Source organism: Apium graveolens, chromosome 5 (assembly GCF_009905375.1).
Source record: "Apium graveolens cultivar Ventura chromosome 5, ASM990537v1, whole genome shotgun sequence".
NCBI classification, from domain to species: Eukaryota; Viridiplantae; Streptophyta; class Magnoliopsida; order Apiales; family Apiaceae; genus Apium; species Apium graveolens.
Window position 1 is genome coordinate 53,969,363 of NC_133651.1, and position 16,670 is coordinate 53,986,032.

General features: G+C 34.5%; 3 protein-coding genes across 3 annotated transcripts; 1 reads left to right on the top strand and 2 right to left on the bottom strand.

Annotated features, from left to right (window-relative positions):
* The first annotated feature begins 1,115 nt into the window (after window positions 1-1,115).
* LOC141724027 (E3 ubiquitin-protein ligase SINAT5-like) lies at window positions 1,116-11,102 on the top strand. Its single transcript, XM_074526014.1, has 3 exons — window positions 1,116-1,449; window positions 9,623-10,009; window positions 10,579-11,102. The coding sequence occupies exons 1-3, from the start codon at window positions 1,252-1,254 to the stop codon at window positions 10,939-10,941; spliced, it is 948 nt and encodes a 315-aa protein (XP_074382115.1). The 5' UTR covers window positions 1,116-1,251; the 3' UTR covers window positions 10,942-11,102.
* Window positions 11,103-11,689: 587 nt separating this feature from the next.
* LOC141660068 (uncharacterized) lies at window positions 11,690-12,274 on the bottom strand. Its single transcript, XM_074467028.1, has one exon. It carries the CDS (start codon window positions 12,272-12,274, stop codon window positions 11,690-11,692), a length of 585 nt encoding a protein of 194 aa, XP_074323129.1.
* A 1,024-nt stretch (window positions 12,275-13,298) lies between these two features.
* Window positions 13,299-16,336, bottom strand: LOC141724029 (phosphatidylinositol 4-kinase gamma 4-like). Its single transcript, XM_074526015.1, has 2 exons — window positions 14,523-16,336; window positions 13,299-13,926 (listed from the first exon to the last, which is right to left on the bottom strand). Exons 1-2 carry the CDS (start codon window positions 15,831-15,833, stop codon window positions 13,549-13,551), a joined length of 1,689 nt encoding a protein of 562 aa, XP_074382116.1. The 5' UTR covers window positions 15,834-16,336; the 3' UTR covers window positions 13,299-13,548.
* Between the last annotated feature and the right edge of the window lie 334 nt (window positions 16,337-16,670).

A 16,670-nucleotide genomic window follows, 5' to 3' on the forward strand; every position in this document is an offset into this window, starting at 1 on the left:
TTTAACTTAAAAAAAATTTAGAATACGTGATATTGTCGAAAGCGAGAATCAAAATTAATCGGTGAGATCACCGTTCCAGGATTATTCAGATAATTGGATTTTGTTCAAATAAGTAATCGGATCTTAATCGAAATCAATTATTAGTATATTTTTAATAATGTTATTAAGTTAATTATACATATATAATTATCATGTGGTAAAACATATTTAAAAATAATATTTAGTTTTAAATTATGTGTGTTCGTGCGGAGTGCTGATCTAGATCTTATACAAATTTATACATAATGTCTAATTAACTCATATATATTGTTATAGATTTTATATTTAAAAAGAAAAATAAGCAAATTCAATATTAATCTTTACATGATATTAATAGAGGATGAAAACCCAAAATAACCAAATTTTATTGGGGGCTGCCCAAATTACCCACGCTCAAAACAGGTGCCCAAAATAACCAAAGAGAAATGCGTGTACAATACACACATACAACATATGTGCATAATGTCAAAATTTTAAAGCTATGCGTATACAGTATATGCGTATGCTTCATATTCGCAAACGGAATATGCGTATGCTCCGTTTGCCAGGTCAGTTCCCCGGAAAATTTTGAAGTTATACGCATTTGATGTATGCGTGTAAGACACACGCATATGCTGTATGCGTGTTCAAATGGTTATTTTAGGCACCTGTTTTCAGCGTGAGTATTTTGAGCGCCCACCTCTAAATTTTGGTTATTTTGGACATTTTGTCATTAATAGATTATATTATATATTTATTTATATCTAATTTTATATCTAATAATTATACAATTATTTCGTTAAAATAATTGCACAAGTTTACACACATACATGATCTTATCAAAATAGAAAATTGACTAAAAAAATACTATAATAAAAAGTAAGATAAGTTTGAAATATTGTCATTTACCATATTTTTAATTATAAAATTATTTTAATATATGTATATATTTGTTTGAGAAATTATTTTAATATATAAATATATCTATGTCTCCCATGAATTTTGAAATTAATATTGAAATGAAGATAAATAAAGTACAAAATTACAGAGCGAGTTAACTGATTTAAATTCAGAAGTTAACTGTCCAGATAATCTCATAAAATAGTAATCAGGATTCAAGTAAAAGAAACCTCCCTCTCTCTGGCCTGTTTACTCTGTATCGTCATCATGTTTTAAAACCTCATCAAGTCTGTATAAATTCATCAAACACACACACCAAAGGATACAGAAAGTATGATGGATTTGGATGATGCTATTGAATGTATATCAGCTTCTGATTTGAATGAATCTGTTCTATCTTCTCAATTTTCTTCATCTACGAAGCCCTTTTTCAATAAATCTTCAAATGGTATTGCTCATCGAACCACAAGTGTTCAAGAGCTTCTTGAGTGCCCTGTTTGTACTAATTCAATGTACCCGCCTATTCACCAGGTCTCCTCTCTCTCTCTCTCTCTCTCTCTCTCTCTCTCTCTCCCCCTCTCTTCTTAATCTTGATTTAGGGGATTGCTTTCTCTTTATTAATTAATCATTTGGGTGATGGAATTTGTTTTTTTAGTTCCAGGATTGGATTTTATGGCATTATTTGATTGTTTTTTATTATGTTTTTATTTGGGTATTAGAGTATTTGGGGAACTGGGTTGCTGATTTTACTATCATTTGCTTACTTTATGTTTTTAGGGTTTTGGGTAAATGTTATGCACAACAATCCGTAGGAGTCGATTTGTTTCGTTTACTCTTGTTTCTCATTTGGGTTTTAGGATCATTTGAATATTTGAACTCAAATTGTCACGGGTTCCTCTTTACTTGAATTTTGTCGTTTTTGCAGTCCACATTTTGATTACAAATTTTGAAATTGGTGTATACTTTTTATGTTGTGAACAAAATTAAAGAGTAAAGGAAGGATGAAGGAAGGAAGAGTTGAAACTTGAAGGGAACGAGGGAGTGCCGCTTTTCTTTTGATGAGATTTGTAAAAAAAGGAATAGTCATTCATTCCCGAATTGGCGGGTTTGTGCTCTAGCACAAATGACTAGGAATTGAATGGACTTATGGAGGATGAATTGAAATATATGAATGTATACCCATATAATACTAAAATAGTATAGAATTAATTTTATTCACTCCAACCAAAGTCAACATTTGTAGATATAAAGGGGAGCTTGTAGATGAAAGGTGTCTAATTGACTAATTGTACATGTGCACATTTACCATGGACTGGTTTAGATACTTTTTCAAAAGTTGCCAATTTCAAAAGTAATGAGAAGTTCCATCATCACCACCCTCGTGTTAGTGTTGAGAACCAGAAATGGGTATTTTACAAAATGTAGAAATTTCGAGTATTTTAGGAGATAATCATTGTCAATTAATGGAGTATATGCCGCAAATTCAAAGCCATGCCACATAATGAGAAACTTGGTGTAACATATTTTAACCCGGGTAAGAAGTATAACTGTCATTTGTTAATAATTTAGTCAAATAATATGAAATTAGTGCGCTTTTAAGCCACCAGAGACAGTTGGGAATATTAAATTTCTCATTTCTGGATATGTTATTGGCAATTGTCTTAAATATCTTAATAAGAATAGAGTATCTATACAAAATTTATGTTTCATATTTCTTGAGAGATGAGCAAAGAAACAAACTTAATAAATGTGTATCCTGTCACATTTAGAAAAAAAAACACACACCAACCGTGTTAACTTGAGATAATTAGAAGGACTGTCATATTAGAGTATTTATAAAATACAAATATGAGAATATACAAGTTTATAAACTATTATGAAATTTTGATGATCTTTCGAAAGTTGTATCCAAGTTCAGGATACACTCTCCATCTTTGGCAATCGATGGTCAGAGAGTGAGGGTAATCACTATGTTTTAGATTTTTTTTAAGAACATAACGTTTTTCATAGGAGTTGGACAAAAATAACGGTTGGGATGTATATATTTTAAATAGGTATCTGAGATGTCCATATGGCAAAATTCGTATCCTTTGTTTTTTTTGAAATTTTGTAAATGGGATGCGCAATTGCCAAATTGGTATACGCATTTGCAAATCACGTATCCCATTTATATAGGAAGGCAATCGATGGGCAGAGAGTGAGGGTAATCACTATGTTTTAGATTTTTTTTAAGAACATAACGTTTTTCATAGGAGTTGGACAAAAATAACGGTTGGGATGTATATATTTTAAATAGGTATCTGAGATGTCCATATGGCAAAATTCGTATCCTTTGTTTTTTTTGAAATTTTGTAAATGGGATGCGCAATTGCCAAATTGGTATACAATCTTTTTTAGCGACATTGGGGAAATGGGTTTCCTATATAAATGGGATACGTGATTTGCAAATGCGTATTCCAATGCTTAAAACTGGCCTCCACGCCCGCAAATTGTTGTTCTTCTCAATTTTAGCCATAGAATTTTAATTTTTGTCATTTTTTACGAATTTATTCTACATATGAAACTATTAGTTTAGTTCCTTTCCTTCAAGATATTACTTTCACTTTGCTCACTTTAATGGGCTCTACTCGTGCAGTTGAAGTTTCTCTTTTTGTTTAGCCTTGCGTGTTATGATTTTTCAGTATATGATTTTTTGGCCTCTATATTTGACAGGGCAGTCTATGTAACTGCAACTCCTTGACTCCTGATGCGGAACAAAGAATTAAAATATTAGGTTGTATACATTTTATGTTATTAGTTAGGATTAGATTTAATGTAATTTGTTTTGAAATTATATTATAGATCTAAGAATATTCTAGATTATGATAGAGAATAAGAAAGGATTTGTTTCCTTTATTAGAAGATTGTTACTTGGTGACTAAGTTTAGGGAGTTACTCATATGTGGCTATATAAGCTAATGTAATCTTTTATTATAAGCAGAAATAAGGAAATTATTAGTTGGATTTGTTTTTTATGCACTTGGTTTAAGGATTGAAATGAATTGATCATTGGATAGAAGTCACTGCAACAAAATCTTGAAATTAAGATTAATCATGGTAAATTAGTTTGTTTTACTATTAGTATACACATGGGTTGGGTTGTTCTGAATATGCACTCATATATATTTTGATCTCTTGTGAATAGGATAAATGGGACTTTACGTGTGATAGGGATGGGGGCTGATTTAGGGTTAGGGTAGAATTCTGTCGCAAGAGATATTAAAAAACACTCATTATAATTCTCAATAATAATCATCTCCGCCGATTTACAAAGATTAAAATGATATATATAATAATCTACTTTCCTTTTAAAAATAAAACTAATAGTATAATTAACCCTATACTAGAATATTCTTATAAATGGGTTTCCAAAGCCTATTATACTGCTCCCAAATACTTTCGTTGGGCTTTTTGACCCGCTGTCCTGCATCAATTCTCCTCCGCTAAAAAGAACTTGACCCTATCGAGTTAATAAAATCAGAAAGAGCACGATAGAGCACCAAAGACCGTTGCACGAATGGCATGTGAAAACGAGCACAAGTAAGAGTATATCATTGACCATTCTTGACAACCCTATATGTGTTGGCACGTGCAAGATGATGAGTATCTCGATCAACAAGCCATGGACGCCTCAAAATGACATCACAAAGCTTCAATGGAAGAACATCACACATCACCGCGTCATTAAACCTCCCAGCTCCTCCCAGCTGAAAATGTCACCAAGCACCTCTCTCAAACACGCAATTATCTCTCATCTATCCATGTTATATCGTAAGGTTTAGGATGTAATTCTGCCTTTATCCCAGCTTACGAACCGCTTCATTAGATATCACATTAGTACAATTCCCGGTATCAATAACAAGAGAACACCACTTACGAGAACATGTAACTCTAGTGTGGAATATTTGTTGGCGTCACACATATGAAATATTTGCACCCTCTCGCAAGACTCCAAGATTTGCTGCCTTCTCTAAATGTTCCTCCGCTTCGAGGTCTTCTTTAGTCATCTCAACGTAGATTTTCTTTTTCCACCACATTGACTCTTTTCAAAGGTGCATTTTGTTTAGGAGAAGGACAGTCAGACATCTTATGCCCAATTCCTTGACAGTTAAAGCATCGACTAGTGTTACTACCTTGTGATGAGACTGGAACACGATGATTATATTTGGTAGTAACCGTTTGCTGGCCTTGAATAGGATCCGAAAGAACATGAGCATCCCTCGACGAGCTAGAGAATGAACTCATCCCAAAGCTCCTCCTCTTCAGATCATTCTAAACTGAGTGTGCAATTTGAATAGCATCTTTTAAAAACAAACATAAACTACCAGCTACTTTACCTGAAATATCATGATGCAAGCCTCGACGATCCATAGATATAAGGACATCTTCATCCCAAGGAAACTCTGATTGAGCAGCCAAACTATAAAACTGTCGAGTGTAATCTGCAACAGACTTACTTCCTTGTACCAGCTCAGTAAACTGAAGTGAAGCGCGTTGTTTATAGTCTGCAGGCTTAATTTGACGAACTAAAGCGGCTCTCATGTCTTCCCCATCTTTCCACATGTCTTCCCATCTTGCCACATGATTATACCCGGATCTCTAGTATTGCTCCCACTAAATACGAGCAATTCCTCTTAATTTAGCTGCAATAGAAACTACTTTTTTATCCTCGGCCAGATTATACCATCGAAATAAGTTGTCAAAGCTGTGTAGTCAATCTAAGAATACATCCGGTTCTTGATCTCCACGAAACTCAGCAACTTCAAGTTTCACTATATTTGTTCTCTGTTCCGGCCTCCGGGACATGAACATTAGGCTGAGGCTGCAGTTGAGGTTAAGGCTGCGGTTGTGGCTGAATACCAGTTAACTGTTGAAGGCTATCAGTAATGAATTTTAGTAATGCCTTCACATCTCGCATCTCTTAAGTCAAACCTTCAATTTTATTATCAATATTTTGTAACCTCATTATTTTCTTCAATATGTTTATCGAGTCGACTGTTAACTTCACTTGCATTGACCATTGTGTGGAACTAAGGGTTGTTCTGCAATTGATTTAGTGGAAGAATCAAATGAAAATAGAAGGCAGTAGACAAGTGGTGGCCTATTTTTGGGATTGCGTGGAAGGTGTTTGACAAAAGTTCCGAAAGTAGTTGAATTATGTAACTGGGCAGGTGGGAGAAATGGCGTTTGGTAGCTGTTGGTGGCTGGTGGCGGATGTCTGGCGGCTGGTGGAGGCTTTCGGTGGCTGGTGGTAGTTGCTAGTGGCTGATGGTGGCTGTCTGGTGGGTGAAGGAACGGTGGCTGTGATACCACTTGATAGGGGATAGGGGCTGATTTAGGGTTAGGGTATAATTCTCTCGCAAGAGATATTCAAAAACACTCAATATAATTCTCAAAAATAATCATCTCTGCCGATTTACAGAGATTAAAACGATATATATAATAATCTACTTCCTTATTAAAATAAAACTAATAATATAATTAACCCTGTACTAGAATATTCTAATAAATGGGTTTCCAAAGCCTATTATACTGCTCCCAGATACTTTCGTTGGGCTTTTTGACCCGCTGTCCTGCATCAACTTGGTCACAAAAAAATTGAGAACCTCTCGTTGATTGAATGTTCTTGTATTGCAGTTCACATTTTTAATTATTGAAATTCGGAACAGGTTCTAAGTTAGATACATAGACTAGAGCTTGTAGATGACATCTGAGCATTTTGGACTCGGATAGAGCTGTCTAATCAGATGTGGATACTCTACAAAATTGGCCAACTTCTCTGTACTAAGACAAATTAGGGACACCAAAAAACTTGTTGTGTCAGTTTTCAGATACGATAATCTACAGAGAATAGAAATGTTCTGTATTTAGGAGTATTATCTGATAGTTGTGCATCACACAATGTTGAAGCTACATGTTCCGTGCAAATGAAATGTTGAACTTCTATTATAGCTCAATAGTAATTGAATATTTTTCTCCATCCTTTTTTGCGTATTTTCTGAAAGATGAATGAAGTACAAATATCAACCACAAAACAGAACATCACTTGATTCTAGATTTTAGGTAGATGAACTTGGTGTATAGAACAAACCTCATACAACACTTGTGCTTGTCATAGTGATGATAAGTAATGCCAAATACAATTCGTACCTTTACAGTTATCATATACTCTAAAGGAGACATAGTTTTTTTTAATTCCGCTTGTTTCATTCTAAAACTCTGAAGTGACCTGAGTAATATACCGTAAACTAAAATTTCAAGAAGTAATAAGTTCTGTATTACAGTGTAACTGGTTTGTTCATGTATCACAACAATGAGCATACATAACCTTTACAGTTATCATATACTCTAAAGGAGACATAGTTTTTTTTAATTCCGCTTGTTTCATTCTAAAACTCTGAAGTGACCTGAGTAATATACCGTAAACTAAAATTTCAAGAAGTAATAAGTTCTGTATTACAGTGTAACTGGTTTGTTCATGTATCACAACAATGAGCATACACAAGTTCAGGACTGTAATAAGGAACATAAATGTTATATTATCAGCTTTTGAATTGGATTGTTTTTTAAGTTTAGTGTGTTTTCAGTAGGATCGTTGGCTTTGGCTGTAGTGATGGTTGGATCTCCTACTATAGGCTAATTATAAATAGTTTTTTCCCTCACCCCCTAAATATCAATATCAATATGTATATAATTCCTCAAGTAACCCACCCCTCTAAATTACCAACCATACCCTTAGTTAAGCCTTACCATGGTTAATTTTTATTATGGTAAAGGTCATTAACGTCATTTCCACATTTATTTTTCCTCTTCATCACTCCACTTATTCTCTCTCTTCTCCAATTATTATATTACCCTCCACCTATTCTCTCTCTTCTTCATTTTTAATTATCCTCCGCTTATTCTCTCTCTTCTTCATTTCCTATATCCATTTTATCACTTCTTAATTATTTACATCTATTTATTCTCTCTATCATCCATTTCTTATTTATTTACATACCAACCATTAATGGTATTTTTTAAATCATTTTTCAGTAAATTTTAATTTTCTCATTTTTTGAAGTTATAAATTAAATTAATTTTTTTTATTAAATATGAATATACTGAATAATCTTTATTGAAACATGTTCTAAATATTTCAGATAACAAATTAGTTAAATAATGTAAATGCTATACCTAAAATTTCGGGTTTAATTACCCAAACTCGAATTTTCTTCCGTACCGGAACTCGAAAAGTACCCCAAAAATGAAAACCCGAACTCGATCAAACGAACTTTAGTTCGGATTTGGGTACCCGAAACACGACTTTTTGGATTGAATATGAACAATACTGAAATCCAAAACCCAAAATTAGGTGATAACTAATAAATAAAATATAGGGTCGAATACGTGACCTACTGTACTAGGGATGATGAATTTTAATCTGGCACCTTAAACCTCACCACATCATCGGTTGTATTATTATACGTATATCTAATATTTTACAATCAACCTAACTTAAATATACTCAATTATGTATTAACTAGAGTCTAGATTTATCATTAGAAGAAGTTTTGTTCATCTTTCACCCGTTTAATTTATATAATAATTTGATTTCATTGATTTTTGTTATGAACTAATTTTTAACAATAATATAAATATACATATTCCAAAAACTAAACAATAAACTGTTTAATCCGTATCTAAATCAAAATTGAAAAAATCGGGTTTTGTCAATCTAAAGTTCTAGGTTTAGGATCAGTATACCTAAAATCAAAATACAAAACAATTCGGGTTTAAAAATAAGATCCATATCTAAATCCGTATCCAAAAAAACCGGATTCAGTAAATTCAAAATTTTGGGTTTCAGATCGGGTATCTGTTGGGTTAGATTGTGTTGCCATCTCCATCCAACACAATGTTACTCAAAATACCCTTATTTGATACTATTAAATTTATAATATCCTGTAAATGAATTAATCTTTTACTCAACGGATCAAAGGTATGTCGGGATGCTGGGTATAACATGATGATGACTTCCAAAATTTTGAGAGGGCGTCCGTCGGGTTTGATTATTTTGTCATCTTTATCCAACATATCGTTATTCAACACACTTTTATTTGATACCATAACTTTCTATTATCGTTTAAATTAATTTAACTCTTGCATAATGGATTTATGGTTTTCCAGGACACCGGGTATACCATGCTGATTAATTCCAAGATCTCTTATCAACGGATGTAACCGTTAAAAATATCTCTTATATAAATATTTTTATTTAATTATTCGAGACTAAAGTTCTTATTGAAAATTCTAAAAGAAAAATATCCTAAACATGTATATATACAAAAATAAGATATGTGTGTATGTATTGCACGATTACTTGAATTTTATTCAAATATTATATGTATAAGTATATAATATTAAAATATAAATATTTATTTAAATTTATCTAAATATTTCAATTAATAAATTGGTTATATTATGTAAAAATTAATCATTAAAAAATAATTTTAATAGATATAATCATAATAGAGTATGTGTAATACGGGCATAATGCTTGTATTCTGTTTATTTTGATAGTTTGATATAAATGATTAAGCTGGTTGCTTCGAGTCTATTTACTATGCCGTGCTGTTTTGCTTGTGTTCTTATTAATAGAAGAAGTTATTGTTTGGTTATGCAGTGTCATAATGGGCACACTCTATGTTCCACCTGTAAAACAAGGGTACACAATCGTTGCCCCACTTGTAGACAGGAGCTTGGTGACATAAGGTGTCTAGCCTTAGAGAAGGTAGCTGAATCCCTTAAATTGCCGTGCAAGTATTGCTCCCTGGGATGCCCCGAGATATTTCCTTACTACATCAAGTTGAAACATGAGGCGGTATGTAACTTGAGGCCATACACCTGTCCATACGCTGGATCAGACTGCTCAGTTGTTGGGGATATTCCGCATCTAGTCAATCATTTAAGGGACGATCACAAAGTAGACATGCATTCGGGATGCACGTTCAATCATCGTTATGTTAAGTCGAATCCACGTGAAGTAGAAAATGCCACCTGGATGTTAACTGTAAGTATTTTATACAACACCTTAACTGATCTATCATATATTTGATGCTTTCTGTGTGTTGGTTCTGAGTAATACTGTGCATAGATCTATAAGTTTCATTACATCAGCGCCATAACATGCAGAAACTTTACATGCCAAGAAAACTGAAGTTGCAATAATCTTTTTTTAAATTGTTGAGAGCTGTAGATTTAGTTATGGCCGCTAGTTATTCTCCATTATAAATATATTTCCATGGCGAGTTATAGTCTCATAAATAGAAAAGTTGAACACGATATCTGTTTATCTATTTTTATCAGGATATACATTCAATGCTGTTGTGGCATAAGCGTAATTTAGATTTTCAAATTAATAATTTTGTATTAGCAATGGTTATAAGAAAACTTTAGGGGTATGCGACATATTCATGAAAAATCGGCGTAGACCTTGATTGTAAAATGAAGTATCTGTTTATTGCTTTTGGGTGTATTCTAATATTGTTTATAGCCCGAACCTGAACGTTGCTCAAATTGTAGTAGCACAGTTCTGAAAACTTTTAATGCTAAATATAACCAGCCGCCTCCTCTTTTTAGGTCTTCAATTGTTTTGGACAGTACTTCTGCCTCCACTTTGAAGCTTTTCAGCTTGGTATGGCTCCTGTGTATATGGCTTTTCTGCGGTATATGGGTGATGAGGCTGACGCTCGAAACTACACCTACAGTTTGGAAGTTGGCGGGAATGGCCGCAAACTTACTTGGGAGGGTACCCCACGAAGCATAAGGGATAGTCACAGAACGGTTAGGGATAGCCATGACGGGCTCATTATCCAACGGAACATGGCACTCTTCTTCTCCGGAGGCGACAGGAAAGAACTGAAGTTGAGAGTTACTGGGCGGATATGGAAGGAACAGCAAAACCAAGAGAGTGGAGCGTGTATACCAAAAGATTGTAGTTAGGGGAATGTGTTAATTGGGCAGTATTCTATCTTGTTTTGATGTTTTTGTGTGGTAAACTTGGGTTAATTTCATCAGCGTATTGAAAACATGAAAGTTGTTAAATTATGTACATTGAGTGCCTGCTGGAGGTTGAATGCATTATTTAATAAACTTTCTTGTTATCCCAGTTGCTGATATTGTAAGATAAGGCCAGAAAGATAATGTATGATTTTGGAGCAGGCGTATGAATGAAAATCTCTCTATCATCAGTTTGTGTGTGCTGTGTATATTTGTTTGCAATTTCATGTAGAAATAAATATATCTCATAAGCTTTCCCACATCTTAATCTTAAATTTGGTTGATTGTTGATGTATTTGATCCCTACAACTTATCTTCTATCATAAATTATGTGTAAATCATTTGATCCCCTCATATATCAAATTAAACTTGCATATATTGAGCCTTGCTTTCATGTTATAAACGTATATCCTCAACCTATAAAACTCAAAATCGAACGCTAAGAATTTTCGTTCACAACATCTTTGTAAAAGACTAACGGACTTGCACCGGAATCAACCTTTCTACGCGATATCATCTAAAAAGCTGGATTATATCATGAATCGGAAAATCTTGTGCACTAGAATCGACCAAAAACGATGTGTCTCGATGTCACTCTCAAATCCAAAACACAAACTTACAAACCAAATAAAATATATATGTACAATTAGGGAGATAATAATACAAATAAAACTAAATAAAATCTCTCCTCCTAACAATGAAGAGCCAAAACAGAACCATCAGTAACTCTAACATCAACATTACACTTAACTTCACTCTCTACTCTATGAGTAAACACTTTCAAAACCCTAACTCTCCCCACTAACTTCATCTTCGTCTCTATCTCCATCACATCTCCCGCCGCCGTCTCAACTCCATCCCCCACCGTCGCCGCCACTCTCCTCTTCTCCCGCACCGGAAACCTCTCCACCTCAAATTTCGCCGACATTCTCTGACTCCTCCCGGCATAAATCCTCCCTGCCGGAATAAACACGAATCCGACCGGATCGCCGGAGTAATCGAGCTGTAACGAACTGTCGTAATGCGTGAAGGTGTCGCGGTTAGGGTTAGTAACGGTGACGAATTGGAAGAAGGTGAAGTTAACGGTGCCGTTAGAGAGAGTGAAGGTGGGGAATTGGACGGCGTTAACGGCGATTTGAGGGTGTTTGGGTTTGAATAAGAGGAAGTAGACGGTGGTGATTGCGGCGGCGATGCATAGGAGAAACACGGCTGCGACGAGACAGGAGGCTAGGTTGGTGCGGCCGCGACGAGGCTTGGATCTGTAGGGATCGTACATGGTTAGAGAGAGAAAGTTTAGTTTAGAGAGAGAGAGAGAGTAGAGGTTTGAAAAGTGTTTAGATTGATGGAGGAAAGTAAAGATAGTTTGTTAAATACGTATGCAAGTTTGTGTGTATTTTGATTTTTGAACGCGGTAGATGTTTTACCGGTAATTGTTTGCGGGAAAAAGAGTTGAGTGTTTTTAACTGTGAGGTAAATAGAGGCTCTAAAATAAATTTCGTTTTTATAAAAAAATTTAAATTCTGTGTGTTCAACTATCTGTAAATAAATTATTTAATTATTTTTAGTATGTTATTTGTTTGCAAACCTTATTGTATTGTATTGGCAGTTGAGGATTTATCACGGATGTATTATGTTTTTATTAAAGAAAACAGTTTTTTATTAGTGAAAAAAAAGAGTTTTCGTAATAGGAAACGGTTTTTTATTCTTAAAAAATGTTATCTGTTAAATTAAAAAAATCCGTTATTCAGAAGAAGTTCACACTGTTCCAAAATTTATATATATATATTTTTTTCTTTCCTATTTATGGATCCAGATTGACTTTTCTGATCAACGAAAAATTATAGTGGAAAAGCAAAAATATGCAACAATAGGAGACTTTAAGAATAGATATTACACTGATGACTCTCAGAAGAATATTGTAAAATTACATTCTTCTGTTAATTTTTTGTAAGAATATGTTTTTGAACTAATGCAATTTAACTAGAATCAATTACATGTAATTGTAATTCTTTTTTTCAACGCGAGTCAACTTATTTTTTTCGCCAAGTTCTTAAACTTATTCCCCCCAAGTAAGTCCCTAACCTTTTAAATTGAGCTTTCGAAAAAAATCTATATACTCATGCATGGATCAAAGTCTTCAGCTGATAATATCAATGGGAAAAGATGTAATATCCATTTTCGGAAAAAGAATCGAATCCTCAATGGCTCAACGCTCAACCTATGTACTAAGTCAAATCTTTTATGAAATAATAAACAAAACAAAACAAGGTTTATCCAACTGGTACTACAAGCGAACAATAGACAGATAGTACTAATTTATCATTCCAGCTCTGCTACAAAGCTTAATATTCTATAATTATTATAATCAAATCCGAATATGAGAGGAAGGACAAGGATAAGCTTTTTGTTAACCTATAGAAGCCATTTCGAGTTAACTGCTGAAATGAATTTTAAAATCACACAATATAATCATTTAACTGAAACAGATGGATGGCATGTTTACACACTTCGCTTATGCACACATATATAATATCTGCTCTTTCTAGACCTTTATTTGGTAATCTCATCAAGGCGACGATCCATAATCTGGGAGACTGATTCAAGAAATGTAGCTTCACTTGTACAAGGTAGGATTGAATCCTCAGCTTCCTGGACAATCTCTTCAATTATAGATTCCTTGTTCAAGGTTTCCCTGCACATGATGTTTCCGATGTCAAAGGGTGTGAGACCTCTCTCCACTCCTTTCTTCAAAAGCATAGTTGAGATGCGGAGGGTACGAGCATATTCAAGAGGTAGATCCCACCCATGAAACTTGAGTAATGCAATGTCTTCTTCTGCATCCAATGACTTGATATACTCTACTGTGTCAGGACTGTAAGGTTTACGAGTTTGTGGCCAGTAGAGCCAGTCGAATGTGCAATCTTCAAACTGAGTTATATAGTAAAACAATATCAGGATTGATATAATCTTAATTTTAATCTTAAAATTCAAATGATGAAAAAATAGAGCAACTTAGGTAGTCACTTCTCAAAATATAAACCAAATTGAGTTTTCTACCTAATTGACATTGTGCTTTTAACATATCTGTCCTTAATAGGCAAATAGCAATTTAAGAGCAATACTTAAATTATATACATAAATTTGGTGGAGAAAGGATGCAAGCCTAATGAGAATATAATCATGTCTGCAAAGTAAACGAGGTTTTACTATAATCTTTTAAAGTCTCACTTTGTAATAATTGTGCACCCCTAATCTATACTTCAACTGTGCTGATAACTAGTATGCCCAACTCCATTCATCCCGATTTTAACAATAATGCTTTTTTTTGATATTTTATACAGTGAGATGGAGACACTACAGATAACAATGTGATAAAACAATACAAAAAGAAAAAGTAAAGTTAACATGAACACAATAATCTATAGACCAAGGTGTAAATCTAATATAATCAGATAAGCATATTGCTCAAAGAAACAAGTATCGTTTAACTAGAAAAAATAATGATAAGAAGTAAAGATACTAACACTTTTGGGCAGACAGTAGCCATGATCTATTGGAATCAGAATAGTCTTTCCGTCTTTATCCTTGCTCAGCAAAATGTTGCCAGCATGCCTATCTGCATTTGCCAACCTTATATCCAGTACTGAAATTTTATGTACCTCCTCCACTGGAAATGAACTTGGTCCCATGTCCTCGCAACTTCCATTGTTATCCATGAACATCTGCAGGGATCCTATCTTAGTATCTACGTTCTCCCGGTGATTAAAACCAATGTGTCGACATTTTGCCATAACTGTAGGAGGAACACCAGCAAAACCATTTTTCTCACCAGAAAAGTAGCGTCGACCAGACTTGGAATGATCCAAAACATAGGCAGCTACTTCCCTGATTGCACCTTCCCCAACACTTGTGCCCTTCTTCAACCCTTCACCATTCTCAGATAAAGGCAAGCCCTGTGGGTTATTTACAGCCATAGGCTCCTCATCAATTGGCTTAAAAACAGAGAGATACTTAGTTCCTCTGGAATTCTGCATGAGATATGCTCCTCCTGTACCCTCTGAAGATCTTACAGGACATTTTCCACCATCCAATCCTTCAGCTGTAGATTTAATCATATCCTGAATTGCTGAAGACAACTCAACCTTTGGGTTAATAACTATTGGCTCCAACAAGACATCTCTCTCCGAAGTCTTCTGGTGAACTTCCTCCTGAAAGTTTCTTGTGTCATGCAACTGTGGTGCAGCAATAGAAACCTCAAAATTCTTGTCCTGAGGTGTAGTTCTGATTTTTGCAGATCTCCGAACAAATAAATGAATTACTGCACTGTTATGCTTAGAGATATCATATATAAACCTCTGATCATCAAGCTTCTCTCCACCACAAAATACTTCTTGCTCATTAATATTAGCGAATTTCGTATCCTTCTTGGCAATCTTTCGCTTAACATAAGCAACATTACGTTTCCGCTTGACTAGAAAACTATACTCTTCCCCACAAGAAGTCCTAACATTGACAACTTGAAGCTCAGCAAGCCGAATCACCAAATGAAGCACATTTCCATCCTCAACTCCATACTCACGAAGCAACGAATATTCCCTGGCTAATTCTCTCCCTTTATAAACCAACCTTTGAACTTTACCACAAAACCCCTTTTTGGACTTAATCTTAAGCTTCACGGATTCAACCGATTCCGATTTGAAAACCCTCATAGGAACCATTGAACCCGACATAGCCACGTAAATATGGATAGATTCATCCAATTCAGAGCTTAATACAGGTGATGCAAGTCGAAATTCGTCACGATTTCGAATTGCAACAACACCACCTGATGACATACCTCAACCCTAAAACACTCACCAACCCAAATCCTAAAACACCCTAAATTTCACCAAACAGAATAAAAAAATCTGACCCAATCTTCAACTTTGTTTTCTTTACATGATATAACAACAACAACAAACTGTACAAGTATCAAATAAGATATGAACCCACAACCCAAAATGTAAAGTTTGAAAGAATCAAACCCCAGACATTCAAAGAAATCAAAATGCTACTTTTAAATGAAAAAGTTAATGATTTGAAGACTTGAACATCACATCAAAATGTATGTATATAATCATGAAGTCTCTTAAATGAACCTGAAGGGTTTAACAAATTGATACAGGGGATCCTTACCAGAGACAAAGGCAAGAACCAAAGAAGATGGAAGCGATACAGAAGCGTTTATCTTGCTGTCACACGAATTGTTCGGCTTCGATTTTTTTGCGCAGATTTTTGTGCTTTTTCGGACAGGCAATAACATAGTTCAAAGTAAATGATCCGTTGATCTTACATATAGTTGGAAGTACTAGTTTAGATTATAAAGTTTATGACCCGTTGGGCTTAACGACGTTATAATCTAAAGGGAGCCTCTTAACGGCTGTTTCTAACCGCGGGCCTGTTTACGAACCGAGCCGAGTTTTAATCAAATAGAGCTGAATTTTATTTTTTTCTAACGAACCGAGCTGAGCCAACCCGACCCGAGCCGAGCTTTCTTATCGAACTCGAGTTCGTTAACTAACAAGACGAACACGAGTTTGTTTGTGAACAAAATGAGCCAATCCGAGCTGAGCCAGAAAAAAATCAGGCCAACCGCTATTTGACAGTGAAAATAACTTATCAAATAAAATTAA

Coding starts and splice junctions, on each gene's coding strand:
- LOC141724027 (XM_074526014.1), top strand. CDS start 1,252: ATGATGGATTTGGATGATGCTATTGAATGTATATCAGCTTCTGATTTG. Junction 1,450..9,622: donor TGTACCCGCCTATTCACCAG/GTCTCCTCTCTC, acceptor TTGGTTATGCAG/TGTCATAATGGGCACACTCT. Junction 10,010..10,578: donor ATGCCACCTGGATGTTAACT/GTAAGTATTTTA, acceptor TCCTCTTTTTAG/GTCTTCAATTGTTTTGGACA.
- LOC141660068 (XM_074467028.1), bottom strand. CDS start 12,274: ATGTACGATCCCTACAGATCCAAGCCTCGTCGCGGCCGCACCAACCTA.
- LOC141724029 (XM_074526015.1), bottom strand. CDS start 15,833: ATGTCATCAGGTGGTGTTGTTGCAATTCGAAATCGTGACGAATTTCGA. Junction 13,927..14,522: donor GCTACTGTCTGCCCAAAAGT/GTTAGTATCTTT, acceptor TATATAACTCAG/TTTGAAGATTGCACATTCGA.